General features: G+C 36.8%; 4 protein-coding genes across 5 annotated transcripts; all 4 read right to left on the bottom strand.

Moving 5' to 3' along the window:
• Position 1: 1 nt before the first annotated feature.
• On the bottom strand, positions 2 to 2,997 carry LOC135162601 (venom acid phosphatase Acph-1-like). The gene is made up of 6 exons (XM_064121248.1): positions 2,574 to 2,997; positions 2,095 to 2,205; positions 1,303 to 1,565; positions 917 to 1,200; positions 548 to 756; positions 2 to 143 (listed from the first exon to the last, which is right to left on the bottom strand). Exons 1-6 carry the CDS (start codon positions 2,661 to 2,663, stop codon positions 9 to 11), a joined length of 1,092 nt encoding a protein of 363 aa, XP_063977318.1. The 5' UTR covers positions 2,664 to 2,997; the 3' UTR covers positions 2 to 8.
• A 151-nt stretch (positions 2,998 to 3,148) lies between these two features.
• LOC135162600 (venom acid phosphatase Acph-1-like) lies at positions 3,149 to 5,693 on the bottom strand. The gene is made up of 6 exons (XM_064121247.1): positions 5,536 to 5,693; positions 5,121 to 5,231; positions 4,483 to 4,745; positions 3,986 to 4,269; positions 3,481 to 3,689; positions 3,149 to 3,390 (listed from the first exon to the last, which is right to left on the bottom strand). The coding sequence occupies exons 1-6, from the start codon at positions 5,626 to 5,628 to the stop codon at positions 3,250 to 3,252; spliced, it is 1,101 nt and encodes a 366-aa protein (XP_063977317.1). The 5' UTR covers positions 5,629 to 5,693; the 3' UTR covers positions 3,149 to 3,249.
• Positions 5,694 to 7,121: 1,428 nt separating this feature from the next.
• Positions 7,122 to 10,368, bottom strand: LOC135163176 (venom acid phosphatase Acph-1-like). The gene is made up of 6 exons (XM_064122430.1): positions 10,172 to 10,368; positions 9,530 to 9,640; positions 8,894 to 9,156; positions 8,076 to 8,359; positions 7,450 to 7,658; positions 7,122 to 7,360 (listed from the first exon to the last, which is right to left on the bottom strand). The coding sequence occupies exons 1-6, from the start codon at positions 10,262 to 10,264 to the stop codon at positions 7,220 to 7,222; spliced, it is 1,101 nt and encodes a 366-aa protein (XP_063978500.1). The 5' UTR covers positions 10,265 to 10,368; the 3' UTR covers positions 7,122 to 7,219.
• Positions 10,369 to 10,517: 149 nt separating this feature from the next.
• LOC135163177 (venom acid phosphatase Acph-1-like) lies at positions 10,518 to 13,961 on the bottom strand. Of its 2 annotated transcripts, none has more exons than XM_064122433.1 (6): positions 13,759 to 13,961; positions 13,456 to 13,570; positions 12,600 to 12,858; positions 11,996 to 12,279; positions 11,377 to 11,582; positions 10,518 to 11,276 (listed from the first exon to the last, which is right to left on the bottom strand). In XM_064122433.1, the coding sequence occupies exons 1-6, from the start codon at positions 13,846 to 13,848 to the stop codon at positions 11,142 to 11,144; spliced, it is 1,089 nt and encodes a 362-aa protein (XP_063978503.1). In that variant the 5' UTR covers positions 13,849 to 13,961; the 3' UTR covers positions 10,518 to 11,141. The 2 variants fall into 2 exon arrangements, with proteins under 2 accessions (XP_063978503.1, XP_063978501.1); XM_064122431.1 differs by having other exon boundaries at positions 12,600 to 12,862; positions 13,460 to 13,570; positions 13,759 to 13,960.
• Positions 13,962 to 14,230: the final 269 nt, after the last annotated feature.

The raw sequence follows: 14,230 nt of genomic DNA on the forward strand, positions 1-14,230 counted from the left end.
TGCGGCAGTTAGCATGTCATATCGTCTTCAGTCGGCAAAATGTTCCTGTACAACTCCACGAATTGCTCGAGAGGACATAAGTTTGCGCATCCCGGAACGGTTATGCGCGTTTTCCTCGGGGGAATCCCCAGGTAATACCATATCTGCAAAGTAATGGGAGATGGAAATTCGAACAAATTTCTCTAGTAATCGTTCTGTTAACTGATCTCGACCGATTATTTTGTCCTGAAATCACCGGAAAACGCGAAGACAAATAAAAGTCTGGCGGTGCTGTTACTGGTCATCTTGCAGAGGGATCGCATGATCAAATTGGCTTTTCTCATTAATAAAACCACATTAATCACATCTAATGAATGAAACCATATTAATTACGTATAATTAATGATGTTTAGATTTTGGAAATTAGAGTTAATCAAAACCAACAAATTGTTTACTGTAATTAGAAAAATCAATTTGATCAGGCGATCCCTCTGGAAGACTCCCCTTCATTGGAATTTCTGGAGTTCTGTCGCCGTTGAAAATGTAAATTCTTCGAATTAGCACTCACACTGATGTAATACTCAGTCTCGTCCTCCAGTAACTCAACAAAAATGGCGCTCGCATATTCCGGCACATGGGGTTGGTAGACACCGAGGGCATCAAGAAAAGACGTCAGATTTATTTCATGTCCACTCATCAGCATCATTCGCGGTTGAGAGGTCCAATTCCCCGTGGCAACTGCCAACATGTTGTCGGTGAAGGTCTTCAGGAGCATTCCTGGTGGAATAAACATTTGTACTGAAAATCAAGAGGAAAATCCGGAAAGAAAAATTCACGAAAAATCGGTCGGTTTTACCTATAACTACAAAACCTTCTTTTTAATTGCAGAACTTTTACGTAATTTTTTAATGAATTTTTCTTTGTGTTTATTGCTGACCTCCATTTAACGTCTTCATCCTCTGATTCCAACTGTAGACTCGGTAGTTGAGAGTTGTACAATTTAATAGCGGCCCGTGGGGAAAAAGACCCGAGGTCCAGGGGGGTAGTTCGAGTCCCATGGAGTACAACCCCATTAAACCGTTGTAAAGGCCGTCGCAGTGCTTCGCGGAGACGATCGGCTTGCCGGACCATTCCGTGAGGTTCTTCATCATCTCGCGGTACTGACTGAGTTCTTGTTGCACCTCTGGGGAGTCTTCCACGAGTTTGAGTTCTCTCACAAATCTAGACATAATAATTTATACATGACATCTTGTCTTGTGACATTTTACTCGTAGGATAATCAATCTAGGGTTTTAAAAAGTGCTGAGAATTGGGGTAACATACTTTGGGCAGTAGTACGGATGCAAAAGGACATCTTCTTCCTGCGGATAGCTGATGACGACTGGCTGCCAGTTCAAATTCCAATTCCAATGTTGTTCCGATGCGGGAGGGAATAATCCTGCCATCGTTGCCAACAATGACATTTTCGTTCTGTCCGAGTTTGTACTCCGGGTAATTATGACACTTGGGTGATAAAAGTCTCCCAGTAATTCGCTGTACTGATTGCGGATGTAAACACCGAGGTCGTACACGCGTTTTTTTCCCATCTGAGAAAAATAAGGAAATTACGAGGAAGCGAAGGATTTATAGTGCATAATGCGAAATTAATTGAGAAATGATAATGGTAATGAGAGACTTCAGAGCAAAAGTCGACTTACCTGAGAATTTTATAAAGATTTCCATTTCTCTTAATCCCTGTTTCAATTTTTTATTTATTTATTTTTCATTTGAGATTTTAATTTTTTGTGATAATATTTTAGTTCATTAACTGTAATTTAATTTAACAGTTTGTTTAAAATTTCCAATGCTACATTGAAAGCTTTTTGAATTGATTTATAAATTTGTAACAATTCGATTCTCTATTTTTTTGAAGGAGGAGATAATTATAATCTATAAAATGAAATTCCTCAGGAAACATCACGTGAAAAATAAACTATTAATAAATTTATTTAGTTCTACTTTTCATTAATATTTCAATTTTTGCAATTATTCGTTCTTCTGAGGTGATACTTTAAATGAAAAATTTCAATTTGAAATGAATAGTTAGAGAGATTGTTTAATTATTAACTCACTCACATTTGTTAACTGTCCAGCTCCGTTGGGAGGGAAAGTCGAATTCAAGTACGGACTAGTCGGGAATGGTTCGTCATCGTCGTTTAATGGGGCGCGATCTCCGTGTCGAAAAATCTGGAATAAAGATTTATCAGTCTCAATCAATTTTGAGTCGAGCTGAATTTTATAGCTGTGAACTGGTCTCCTTTTGTAATTAATAACGGAGTTTAAAGGATTGTCGACTACATCACTTATCAAGGAATTCTTTCATGAATTTAAAAATTATTGACGGAAAGAAAATTCATATTAAATTGATTTTTTTTTCAAACTCACTGAAAATCAGTGAACCTTAATAATTTCCCAACATTAGTAATTTACAATTGTAACATCGAACCTTATAAATCGAGAAATAAATATACACAAAGATGATTACTTTTATTTGTTTGAATTTATTGTTTATTTACTGACAATAATTAAATTTCCAGAAATCCTGAGCCACTCACCACATTAACAAATTTGTACTTCAGCCCCAGAACTATCTGAAAATCGACGAAAAACACCAGCACAATAACGCAAGAAGAAACTCTCATCATAACGAGTAAAGCTCACAGATTAAAATTCCTGATTTTATCCGAATAACGAAGAGCTTCACACGTTCGCGAATATCAGACTGCGATACTCAAACGAAGCGTCACTTGTTCATTTACCTCTCATAAAAAAGTAATCCAATAAAATTCGATAAAAGGTGAGGCTTATCACAGTCATAAATGGATTTGTGGGGACTCGCATTCGTCCAAGTCGCATCAGTGGGAGATATTTTTACAATTAAATTTTTTCAATTCAGTGATAACGATTAACTAGGGGCTGAGATCCGTCCTAATTAGTGACTCCAGTCACTGAACATACTGAACATTGGAGATGCGTTAATTTCCCTCATTTCACCTTTTCCCATCATAATTATAAGAAAAAAAATTCGAAAAGTCATTCAGACCCTGACGACGTTTAGTGTAAATAATTAGTTTTATTCGTATATTAATCCTAAGTCAATTTGCGGAAAATCATTCAGACCCTGACGACATTTAATATAAATAATTAATTTTATTCGTATCTTAACCCTAACGCAATTAAAAATTCCTATTACAAATACTGAAGGTAAAAATGAACAACAACTTGTCCTCTTTATGGCATGCAGTTGATATCGTCCACTGAAGGCAGAACATCAGAGTATAATTGTATAAACCTGTTGAGAGGACATATCCTCCCACACCTGGGGATGTTTATCTGCGTTATTTCCTGTGGATCTCCGAGATAATAAATTATCTGAAGCAGAAAAATTTTGATTAATATGGATCGGGCGAAATTGTGATTATTCTTTTTGCAAATTGTTATCAATGTGAAGGTCGTTCTTACCCTGACAAAGTATTCCTTACGCTCTTCTAATAATTCAACGAATAAGGCACTGGCATATTCCGGCACGTGCGGGTTGTAAACTCCGAGGGTCTCCATGAGGGCGGTCAGGTTAATCTCGTGACCGCTGAGCAGGACCATTTTTAACGGCATCTCTTTCGCGGCGGTCGCAGTCAACAACATATTATCGGTGAAGTTCTTCAGAAGCATTCCTGAATAATTTATTTATTTTCTTTGTAATAATTTAATTATAATAATGAAAATAAAATGGGCTAATGGTACGGTCCCTAGAAAACTTCCACAACGTCATGTATTGGATGTGAATAATAAAAATCAGGAGATCCGGAGATCGAATTACCTAGTTTAATCATTTTTCCTGTAGTGGATTATGATTGCTTGGAAGAATATAAATAAAATATTTCAATTTTGAATCTTTGGAACCTCAAAAACAACTGTTCATTGCGGATATTCTGACTATTCTCTCATGTTAATCTTAATATTTTCTCACCTCCATTCAGCACTTTCAGTCTTTCACTCCAGCTCATGACCCGATAATTGAGAATAGCTCCGTCATGCAATTTCCCATAAGGAAAAATCCCCGAGGTCCATTCTGGCAGTCTAAGTCCCATGGCATTCAACGCCTTCAGACTATTGTAGAGGCCCTCCATGTCCAGGGCAGTCTTAATCGGCTTTCCAGTCCACTTGGTGAGGAATTCCATCAGTCGTTGGTACTCTATCAACTCTCTCCTGAAGTCTACGGATTCTTCCACAGTCCTGAGCTCTTCTTTAAACCTAAAGTGATGATAAACTCATCAATTTCAGGTCCAAGGAGACAATTGAGATTAAATCTCACTGATTAATAAATTAAATCAGAATTGTCAATTGAGATTTAATGAGTGAGAAGAAGCTCAAAAAATGTTCGAATTTTCTAGGGTTATTTTTTATTCTGATTTTTTTTTATTAATGTGATGAAGAGAAAATCTACGACCATCGGCGTCAACTCACCTCGGACAGTCCTGAGGCCTCAGTAAAGTATCGGGATATGGAATGTAGTTGGCGATAACCGGTTGCCAGTTGAAATCCGGATGCCACATTTGCTCGGGTGCAGGTGGAAACATCCCTGCCATCACCAGTTGAAGTGACATCTTCGTTCTATCGTAGTCCGAGCTACGAGCGATAATCGCACTCGGGTGATAGACATCGCCTAGGAAATCACCGTATCTTTGGCGGATGTGAACACCAAGATCGTAGACACGTCGTTTTCCTTGCTGAATATTTTACAGACGATCAGTTATTAAATTTCAACTAACAATTTTCCGAAATGTTAGTACCACGACTACTAAACTCCACAGGGAGAGGAATATTTGATAGAAATTACGTATCTTTTCCGTAATTTCGGAGCAAAATGTGGTTGAGGAAAATTTTACCTTTTTCGAACTTTACGGAATTTTATAGAAATTTTTTCACAGAGTCCCGTAATTTTTATCAAATAGTTTTCTTCATCAGGAGTTAGATTTTGTTGGAATTTTTTAAGATCATTTCTACACGATTATTCGGTCAAATTTAGCCAATCAATCAATTAATCTCATGAGAACTATAATCGGACATGCGGTGGATTTAAAAAAAAAGAACGATGTACTCACATTGGTCAACTGTCCCAATCCATAAGGATAGAAAGTCCAGTTAAGGTATGGACTAGTTGGAAAGGGTTCATCAGCATTGTCCAATGTGGTCCTGTCTCCATGACGAAAAACCTGAAACATAATTTTTCATGAAACTACAAAACATCCACTCATTTCATGTCAATCGTTTTGTCAAATTGTCAACTCAATTTTTTAAACTTCTATTAGAACGTCTGACAGATTATAGCCAGCAAAAAATGCCAATTAACCTAATCACATTTTTCATTCCATTTTGTTTTCGTCTCTTCCATCAGGAGAATAAAAAAAACTAATTCCGTAATTCGAACTGCGAGTTCGCTCAGCTTAAAAAAGTTTGCTATCTGAATCATTGAAAAAAAATTTCGAAAATAATCACTAAATAGTCAGAAACACATACCACATTTACAAACTTGGTGTGCAATCCCCCAATGGCGTGCACCCCAATGACAATCAGCAATGAAATGACTTGAGCATGAAGAATCCTCGACATGATGAAGATCTATCCAATCACTTCCCAACTCCGCGGCTAATGTTGATGTGCCCAGGAAATTCCCTGCCATCGCATTATATACCTCAGGGTTCATCAAGGATTAATAATTCTCAGCTACTGATAAGGAAATGGCAGAGCAATTAATATAAATTTACAAATGTGTTGTAGTACGCACGGGAGCCGTTGTTTTCCCGTTGGTTTTCCTATGGCAATTGCCGGTAAACCTCGGCAAAAGGAAGAAAAAGCCCGCAAGGAAATACATCCGACTCGGGTCATTATGCGATGCGCGTCATGCCAGTTGTGTAATGATGAAGAATGATGATATTTTTAGAACTTTTTTTTACAGAATTAAGTCGTTAGCCGAGCTGTCATGTGCATATTGAATCATCCGTGTCTGATCGATTTTCCCGCAATTCGAAGTAATCCGGCCTTGATGGACGGATGGAATCCTTGACCATTTAGTCGGATTCTCATTCAGGGAAGTCCCAAAGTTATGATCAATAGGTGACTTCTCGATAACGAATGATTTCGCTAAGGAAAAGGAAAGTGGTGCTCCGAGCCGAGAGACTTATGCCATAAATAATCCATTTTTTCCTGGAAATAATCACCTGGTTACATATCTCTCGTATGAAAATTTTCTCAGCAAAATATTCTCGGAATAATGGTCTACGAGCTGTTTCCTTTGGACGTTGAACTTGAGGCGAAAAAATGTGACTTCCGTTATTGAGAATTGGAAAACACAAAATTAACTGGAATAGATTGGGAAATTTACACGTAATTTTGATAATTCTATGGTAAATATTGGAATATGGGTGCAAGCGAGGGAATAAATTTTAAGAAACAGTTAAATACTTTGTTTATTACCAGTTGAAGCCGATGAGCTGGCCAAGAACTGTTGTCTAAAGGGCGCACATACCGAGGAGGACGTAATGGGGGTGCACATAGACTATGTAAAGGATATGATAATTTTGTCTTTGTTTTCTAATAAATAAAAGTCTTTTAATCAGTAGACAATTATATATTTTTATAAACTCATTTGCAACTGTTCCAACATTGCTTTCATGTTACGACTAATTCAATATCCTTATCGACTATCAATATCCTTGTGAGGACTCCACTTACCCAAATACAAATGTAGTCCTATTCTAACACTTTGACTTTTTCATAAGTTCGGAAAAAAATTTTTTTCTAGTAATACAGAATGTTCATTTTTTTGTTGCATTAACATCGTCGGCTGTGTCCGGTGATTACTGACCTGTCAAACGATCTCGTACGTCATTAGAAGTGAAAGGAATTGATGACCGGGGAATCACGATCGTCTCGGGATTCTCCTCATTGATATATTTTAATTACAACGATTACCATCACGAGGGCATTGATCAATAAATAGGTATAAATTATTCAGTCTAAATGTGGCACGAATGTATACATTAAGGAAACATCTATTTATAGCAGGAAATGGGTCTAATATATCTGCAAAGATAAATAAACTATTATTATTGTTCAATGTAAATGCGTTTATTAATCTCAATCAACTTAAAGTAAACATTCTTTGACAAGGAATACTGATGAGGTATCTATTTATAATAAATTATGGCACACAGTTTACATCTTCTGCCGAGGGGAAGATGTCGGAGTACAATTCGATGAACCTGTTAAGAGGACATAGCTTCCCACACTTGGGGATGGTCACTTGGACTGTCTTTTGGGGAATCCCCAGATAGTACAATATCTACAGAAAATCGAGAGAATAAAATTAATTTGGAGTTATTTAAATTAACGATCATTCGTTGGAAAATTGATGGATTTGGCGATTCTTACCCTGACGTAGTATTTGTTATTATTCTCTAACAATTCAACAAACATGGCGCTGGAGTACGCAGGCACATGGGGTTTATAAACTCCTAGAGCGTCCAGAAGAGCAGTTAGATTGATCTCGTGGCCACTTAACAGCACCATTTTCACGGGGGATTCATTCTTCAAGGTGGCCGCTAGCAACATGTTGTCTGTGAAGTTCTTCAGAAGCATTCCTGCAATAATTTCAATGAAATTTCACTCGTGGTAATTTTTCCGAATTAAAAAAATTGTTAACGGAGTTATTTAAGGATGTTCCAGACCCTTTTTGTATAAAATTCCGTTGTTTCGATTTTCTAGGAAATATACAATGAGATTAACTTGACAAATTAAATGTATTGATGTTTGTCATTATTCAATGACAATGGAACATTTTCCTGCGTTTTTTTTCTAAACTTTTAAAAAGAAACAAAAAAATATCGAAAGAAGGGATCAAAAAAATCCCTTAACGTTACATTTTTTCGCGTCGATCTCATCATTAATTAAATAGAAAACAAAATTGCAAAACGCGAGTTATGGGACAACGAATGTGGATCATTCTCAATGGATAAAAATCGAAATAGGGAAGTTGGGGATTTGATTCTGTTTCAGACCTCCGTTCAAGGTTTTCATCCTCTTGTTCCAACTGACGACGCGATAGTTGAGGGTTGCGGCTTCATGCAGGAGTCCACGGGGAAAAATTCCCTCTGTCCACTCAGGCAGGGGAAGCCCCATGGAGTCCAGTGCCATCAAACCGTTGTACAGTCCTTCCACATCTTTGGCGGTTTCCATTTGTTTTCCGGTCAACTCCGTGAGGTCTTTCATGAAATCCCGGTACTTCGAGAGTTCCAGCTGGACTTCGGGTGATTCCTCCACAGATTTCAGCTCTTTCTTGTATCTAGAATTAATTTTAAGTATTGATATAATTTTTATTATTGTACTAATATAATTTCAATAACAATAGTAATACCGTAGACTACTAATCTGTACCTGAAAATTTTCAAAGAGTCACGACGGTCACGACTGTGGAAATTCAATGTCTAAAATCGAATGGCGAACATTCAGTTATGTTTGACCCTCGCGATTCTTATGACCCTTAAATTGCAAATTCAAATATTCATAAAATCGTTTCATCTTGAAAACTCACGAAAATTGAGCTTTTTCGGGTAAACAATTATTACTTTTGCAATTAGAGATTAAATTTTCACACTCTGATTTTCGTGACCCTTAAACCCCCCTTCTATGATATAATATAGACATATAATATAGTTTTTTGTCACTACTGCTACGTTCAGCCCGTGTCAAAAAGTGCCTATCGCACTTGTATCAAAACATACTATTTTCATCTCCTGCTAATATTTCTTCAGTTCCATATAATTTTTTAAATTAACGATCCCTGCATCCCCTTTGCATTGTCTTTAACTTCACTAACCGTGGACAGCTCATAGGCCTCAGAAGAGAGTCAGGAAATGGCACATAATTGGCAACCACTGGCTGCCAAAGGAGAGCGGGGTGCCAGCGTTGTATCTGCACAGGTGGAAACATTCCCGCCATCACCAGCTGCAGGGACATCTTCGTCCTGTCATAATCTGAACTCCGGGCGATAATCGATTTTGGTACGTAGATGTCACCGAGAAAATCACGGTATCTATCGCCAATGTGAATACCGAGGTCATATTCACGTTTTTTTCCTTCCTGAAGGAGATAGGGATAATTAATAATTTTGTAAAATTACGGTTCAATCCCCTTAGGGGGAGAAAAGTTGGATAAAAATTATCGAATGAGTCACCTTGTCGAGTGAATTTGATTTGATTTTTAGTATTTTTTTACAGTATGTCGAGGCCGAACTGTGAATTTTCTTTCGCTGGACGAGGAAATTTACTGAATGCGACTGTAATTTTTCTAAATACCAGTCTTCCCGTCAATTTCATTCAAAAATTGCTCACTTATTATTTTGTTATTATTATTCAGAGGTCACTATTGCGTTTGATTTATTTATTGCAGTGAATAATTTTGTTAGGTGATTTTTATCCAACTTTTATCATCGTGAAAAAGGGTTTCAATTTACATTAGTTAGCTGGGCCGATCCGAAGGGATAAAACGTCCAATTCAAATATGGGCTGGTAGGAAAGGGCTCGTCATCGTCGATTAAGGGAGTCCTGTCGCCATGGCGAAACACCTGGAATAGTTTTTTATAAATTTCATCGTTAAATGAGGAATATTTCTATTCTTATGACAAAACATAGTTCATATCTGTCATTACATCATAATGAAACAGCACATTTCATCACGAGTGAGGAAAATGGTCGTATCGGAAAAAAGAAATTATTTTTGCCAAATATCCATTGATTTGAGAAAAGTATTTATGTTTTTGTAATTGTATTTGTCCGGTCTAATGGCTGCCAAGGGGGGCCGAGTTAGGTTTAAATTGCGATAATGATATTACTCGAGAGAAGAAGTATCTTGTATGTGATATTGAACGAACTGTATTAATAACTATTTAGTTTTTCTAAATTTGTGATTTTCTTGAGGGAAGAATTTCGATGAATTTTTCAATGCTCATAATTATTGCAAGAATTCACTCAAATTTATAATTGACATGATCATATTCAAGAACAATATAATTGACGCATTTTCCGCACTCGTCCGGAAAAATTCTATTTCACAGTTAAGAAATTTTCTTTCGATTTTTTTGCACATATTGACTCACCACATTCACTAATTTGTACTGCCACCCAACAATTGTGTGGAGTCCAACCACAAGCAGAAAAAAAATTATTGGATAACGTGAGATTGGCGACATGTTGGCAACAATTTGACAAAGGACTGAGCTACCACCATCCGAACAAGACGCTTATATAGACCAGGATACGCTCCAATCTACATCATATCCTTCAGTGCTCATTATTGGTTTACGTTTGTTGCCTTAATTTATGGGATAAATGACTAATTATTAGCCTCACTGCACAACAATGATGATGATTATCCTATTCTTTTCCTGCAAAGTTTCTTTGGAAGGAAAAGAATGGCCAACGCAGAAATAGAAATTCGAATGGACATTGTTGGTACATGAATTTTCAGAGGATGTCGCGTGAATGAATGGGAGAAAAAAATCTTTCATACACTGCATTGAGGAAATACCTGTCAATGTGGAAAGGAATTCAACGTTCGATTGTAACGAGTTTTTTCCTTCGCAATCAGTCACTTTAATTATCAATAACTTATTAACAATGATCTATGGACTGTCACCTTTTCATATACCACGATTTTGATTTTTTTTATTTCAATTTTTTTTGGTTCTTCGTCTGATTTTGTTCGAGGAAAATTTGGGGAAAATTTATTGTGGTTTTTTATCCTCATGGGAGTCATATTCGTTGGAATTATGTTATCTAAAAATATCTAGAGTATTTTATAATTTTGATTCATTGATTTTTAAAGAATTTCATCCCGCGAAAAAAGTAAAATGAAAAAGTTATAAATTTCGTTTTGAAAAAATTCTAGTTTTTAGGATTTTGATTTCATGATTTTCTAGAGGGTTTATCACATAAAAAATTAAAACCTCCCATGCAATGAATGAACTAACTAATTATTACTGCATCACCATCGATAACTTCTATAATTTGTTAATCTGCAATCGCTCGCTCTGAATTTGATGAAATTAGTTTCACAATTTGAAATTTTCAGCATTTCACGTCTTCCTCAGTGGGGAAAATGTCTCTGTACATTTCCAGGAACTGCGTAAATGGACACAAGTCCTCGCATCCAGGAATTTCGAGCCTGAGGCGCTCTGGGGGGATTCCCAGATAGTAGAAGATCTGAAATGATAGATAAAACGAACACCAGTACAGATTAGTATCGACATAGTGGTGAGGAAGGGCATTGAAACGCATCTGCATAAAAACGCATCCGACTTACGCTGACATAATATTCACCGGCATTTTCCGATAATTCAAAAAATACTGCGCTGCTGAAAGCCGGTTGGTGCCTCGTGTAAACTCCTAGAGCGATCAGAAGAGCAGCGATATTTAAATCGTGGCCACTCAGCAGAAACATTTTTACTTGCGATTCGGTGCCCTCGACTACTGCTTGCATACTCTCCGTAAAATTTTTTAAAACTCTACCTGACATAAATAATGCGAATGAAAATTTTGAAAATCAAATAACTCTGGATTTTTCAGGCTGATACAGGGGGAGAAAATTTTTTGAAAAATGATGGGCCTGTTCCGTAATCTGCCAGTGAGAATTACGGTTCAATTACGCAATTTTTCAATGAACTTTTAGAAAAAGCTCTGAACCTTCAAAAAAGTATGGAACGTTCAGAGAAAAAATTGGGATAAGTTTCGCAGAAAGAAACTCTCGGAAAATATAATAATAATAATATAATAGTAATAATAATAATTTTGAAGGTCTTGAGGTATTACTACTGAATATTTCTCGGCGTGTAGGGTGCTGCCCATCAATTAGTAAAATCTGAATGAATAAACAATAGAAAATTAGGGATAAATAATGCGTTATTACAACATTGAATTTTCACCTCCATTCAGCATTTTCAGCCTGTGAGTGTAGCTGTAAACACGAAAACTTAAAGTTGCGAGGTCAAGCATCTCCCCATCAGGGAAAATATCGTGGGTCCAGTCAGGCAGCTTGAGGCCCATAGCGGCTAATGCACTGAGGTACCCGTAGAGATCTTCAAAGTCCTTTGCTTTCGCGATCGGTCGTCCGGTCCATTGGGTGAGATTTTTCACTAATTCATTATGTTGCGAAATCATCTCCTGGACGTCAGGCGATTGCTCTACGATCTCCACTTCCTCTCGATATCTGGGGAGACACGAGTTTCGTTTCCATAATTTATGTCATATTTATGTTGAGAAAAAATTTATAGAATTCAATTTTCTGGGAATTTTTCATTTATAAATTAATAATAATTATTACAAATTGTTCGCCTAAAATTTCCCCATTTTTTTTAAGTTTCGGTTGGATATTTTTTTTGGAAGAAATACGCCGTAAAAATTCGGAGATCTCATGAAAATAATTAAATTCTCAATAAAAATTCGACAGAAATTGAATAAAATATTGGGTGTAAAACGCATTTTTTTGCTGCACAGAAAATTGAGCTCTTGGAGTCGATATTCACTCACTCCGGACAATTGGTGTACGACAGGAGTGGGTTTGGATACGGGAGATAATTCACGATAACTGGCTGCCAATCGAGGAGTGGATTCCACTGCTGTTCAGGTGCGGGAGGAAAAAGTCCTGCCATGACCAGCTGCAGAGACATTTTCGTTCTGTCAGTGTCAGAACTATGAGCGATGATGTTCGCGGGGTGATAAAGGGGTCCTAGGAATTTATCGTATTGTTGACGAATGTGAATACCCAGCTCATACTCCCGCTTTCTTCCTTCCTAGATAAATGAGCGCAGGTCAAATTAGAATATTTATTACTTTTCTCATTTGCATCACCTATTAAAGGTCTCCACCTTTGCATCACCTATTAAAGGTGGAGACCTTTAATGTTCTCATTAACGTTACACGTGCGTGCGAAAAGTCGAGGACTACAAGACATCATTTTTTTCCAAGTTACATGAAAAGAAATATTCTATAAAAATTACGAGAGTCAAAGTCGCCGGCCACGAAAGTGATGAAGAAAATTTACGTGACGGTATCGCAATTTTTCACGGAAAATTGAGATAAAAAATATGGAACGCGCCGAAAAATTCACTAGATATCGAGAAAAGTCCACTAGATGTCGCTCTGGAATTACGGAAAAATATATCAGTTTTATTGAATTTTTCTCTTCGGGTATCGACAAAAATTACCGTAAAAAGCCCCTCCCCTACACAATTGCCCTTATTTTACTGTAATTTTTGCTACACTGCGCGTAGCACGGAGTGTTTTACAGTAATTTTATCCCTCCGCGTAGTATGAGAATAAGTATACAATAAGTAAGTAAGGTAAGGTAAGGTAAGTAAGGTAAGTGAGTAAGTATATGTATAACTTGCATTGGTCAATTGTGAAGGACCATAAGGTAGGAATTGTGAGTTTAAATAAGGACTCGTGGGGAATGATTCTCCGTCATCAGCCAGAGGAGCCCGATCGCCATGTCGAAAAATCTGGAATTAAAAAATATAAACAAACAAAAAGTCTTGGAAGAGTCTTCTCTGGAATTTTCATTGGGGAAGTTTTTAAAAAGTTTTCTTTTGAATTGAAAAGTCTAAACAAATAAAATTCTTTGATTCTTTGGAATTGGAAAATATAAACAAATAAAAATCGTTGATTCGACTCCCACAATCGTACGCACCACAGTCACCAATTTTAGTTCCTGACCCACCACTTGCTGAACTCCAAGGAGAATTGAAATCACAATCAGTGAAAATTTAAGGACTTTCATTATGCCGATGTCATAAAATTTGAAAAAAAAAATTCAGTAAACTTTGTTATCAAGAGAAATTCAGAAGTGCGAGGCTGATAGTACAGGTGAACACTGACAAAGACACAGGCGAAGGCCCTCGTTATGTAAATAATGTTTCGTAAAATGAATTTTCAAACGTTGATAAGGAGACAATGTGCACCGTCGTATTAATAAATATTTTCGTTAAGTAAAATATTCCTTCGCACCCACCTTGTCGTACTATTTACATAATTTTACTGAACATTCCGTAATTTTTCGAAGATCTTTATTCTCGCTAGTGAATTACGGAACTTTATCGGAATTTTTACTGAATATTTCTCATCGTATTCAGCCATTTTTATTACAGATTTTTAGTTGGTGG

Source organism: Diachasmimorpha longicaudata, chromosome 5, assembly GCF_034640455.1.
Source record: "Diachasmimorpha longicaudata isolate KC_UGA_2023 chromosome 5, iyDiaLong2, whole genome shotgun sequence".
Taxonomy (NCBI): Eukaryota; Metazoa; Arthropoda; class Insecta; order Hymenoptera; family Braconidae; genus Diachasmimorpha; species Diachasmimorpha longicaudata.

Coding starts and splice junctions, on each gene's coding strand:
- LOC135162601 (XM_064121248.1), bottom strand. CDS start 2,663: ATGATGAGAGTTTCTTCTTGCGTTATTGTGCTGGTGTTTTTCGTCGAT. Junction 2,206..2,573: donor AGTACAAATTTGTTAATGTG/GTGAGTGGCTCA, acceptor TCTTTATTCCAG/ATTTTTCGACACGGAGATCG. Junction 1,201..1,302: donor CATCCGTACTACTGCCCAAA/GTATGTTACCCC, acceptor TATTATGTCTAG/ATTTGTGAGAGAACTCAAAC.
- LOC135162600 (XM_064121247.1), bottom strand. CDS start 5,628: ATGTCGAGGATTCTTCATGCTCAAGTCATTTCATTGCTGATTGTCATT. Junction 5,232..5,535: donor ACACCAAGTTTGTAAATGTG/GTATGTGTTTCT, acceptor ATTATGTTTCAG/GTTTTTCGTCATGGAGACAG. Junction 3,391..3,480: donor GTAAGGAATACTTTGTCAGG/GTAAGAACGACC, acceptor TTTCTGCTTCAG/ATAATTTATTATCTCGGAGA.
- LOC135163176 (XM_064122430.1), bottom strand. CDS start 10,264: ATGTCGCCAATCTCACGTTATCCAATAATTTTTTTTCTGCTTGTGGTT. Junction 9,641..10,171: donor AGTACAAATTAGTGAATGTG/GTGAGTCAATAT, acceptor AAACTATTCCAG/GTGTTTCGCCATGGCGACAG. Junction 7,361..7,449: donor ATAACAAATACTACGTCAGG/GTAAGAATCGCC, acceptor GATTTTCTGTAG/ATATTGTACTATCTGGGGAT.
- LOC135163177 (XM_064122433.1), bottom strand. CDS start 13,848: ATGAAAGTCCTTAAATTTTCACTGATTGTGATTTCAATTCTCCTTGGA. Junction 12,859..13,455: donor TTCACAATTGACCAATGCAA/GTTATACATATA, acceptor TTATCTAGGAAG/GAAGAAAGCGGGAGTATGAG. Junction 12,280..12,599: donor TCGTACACCAATTGTCCGGA/GTGAGTGAATAT, acceptor GTGTCTCCCCAG/ATATCGAGAGGAAGTGGAGA.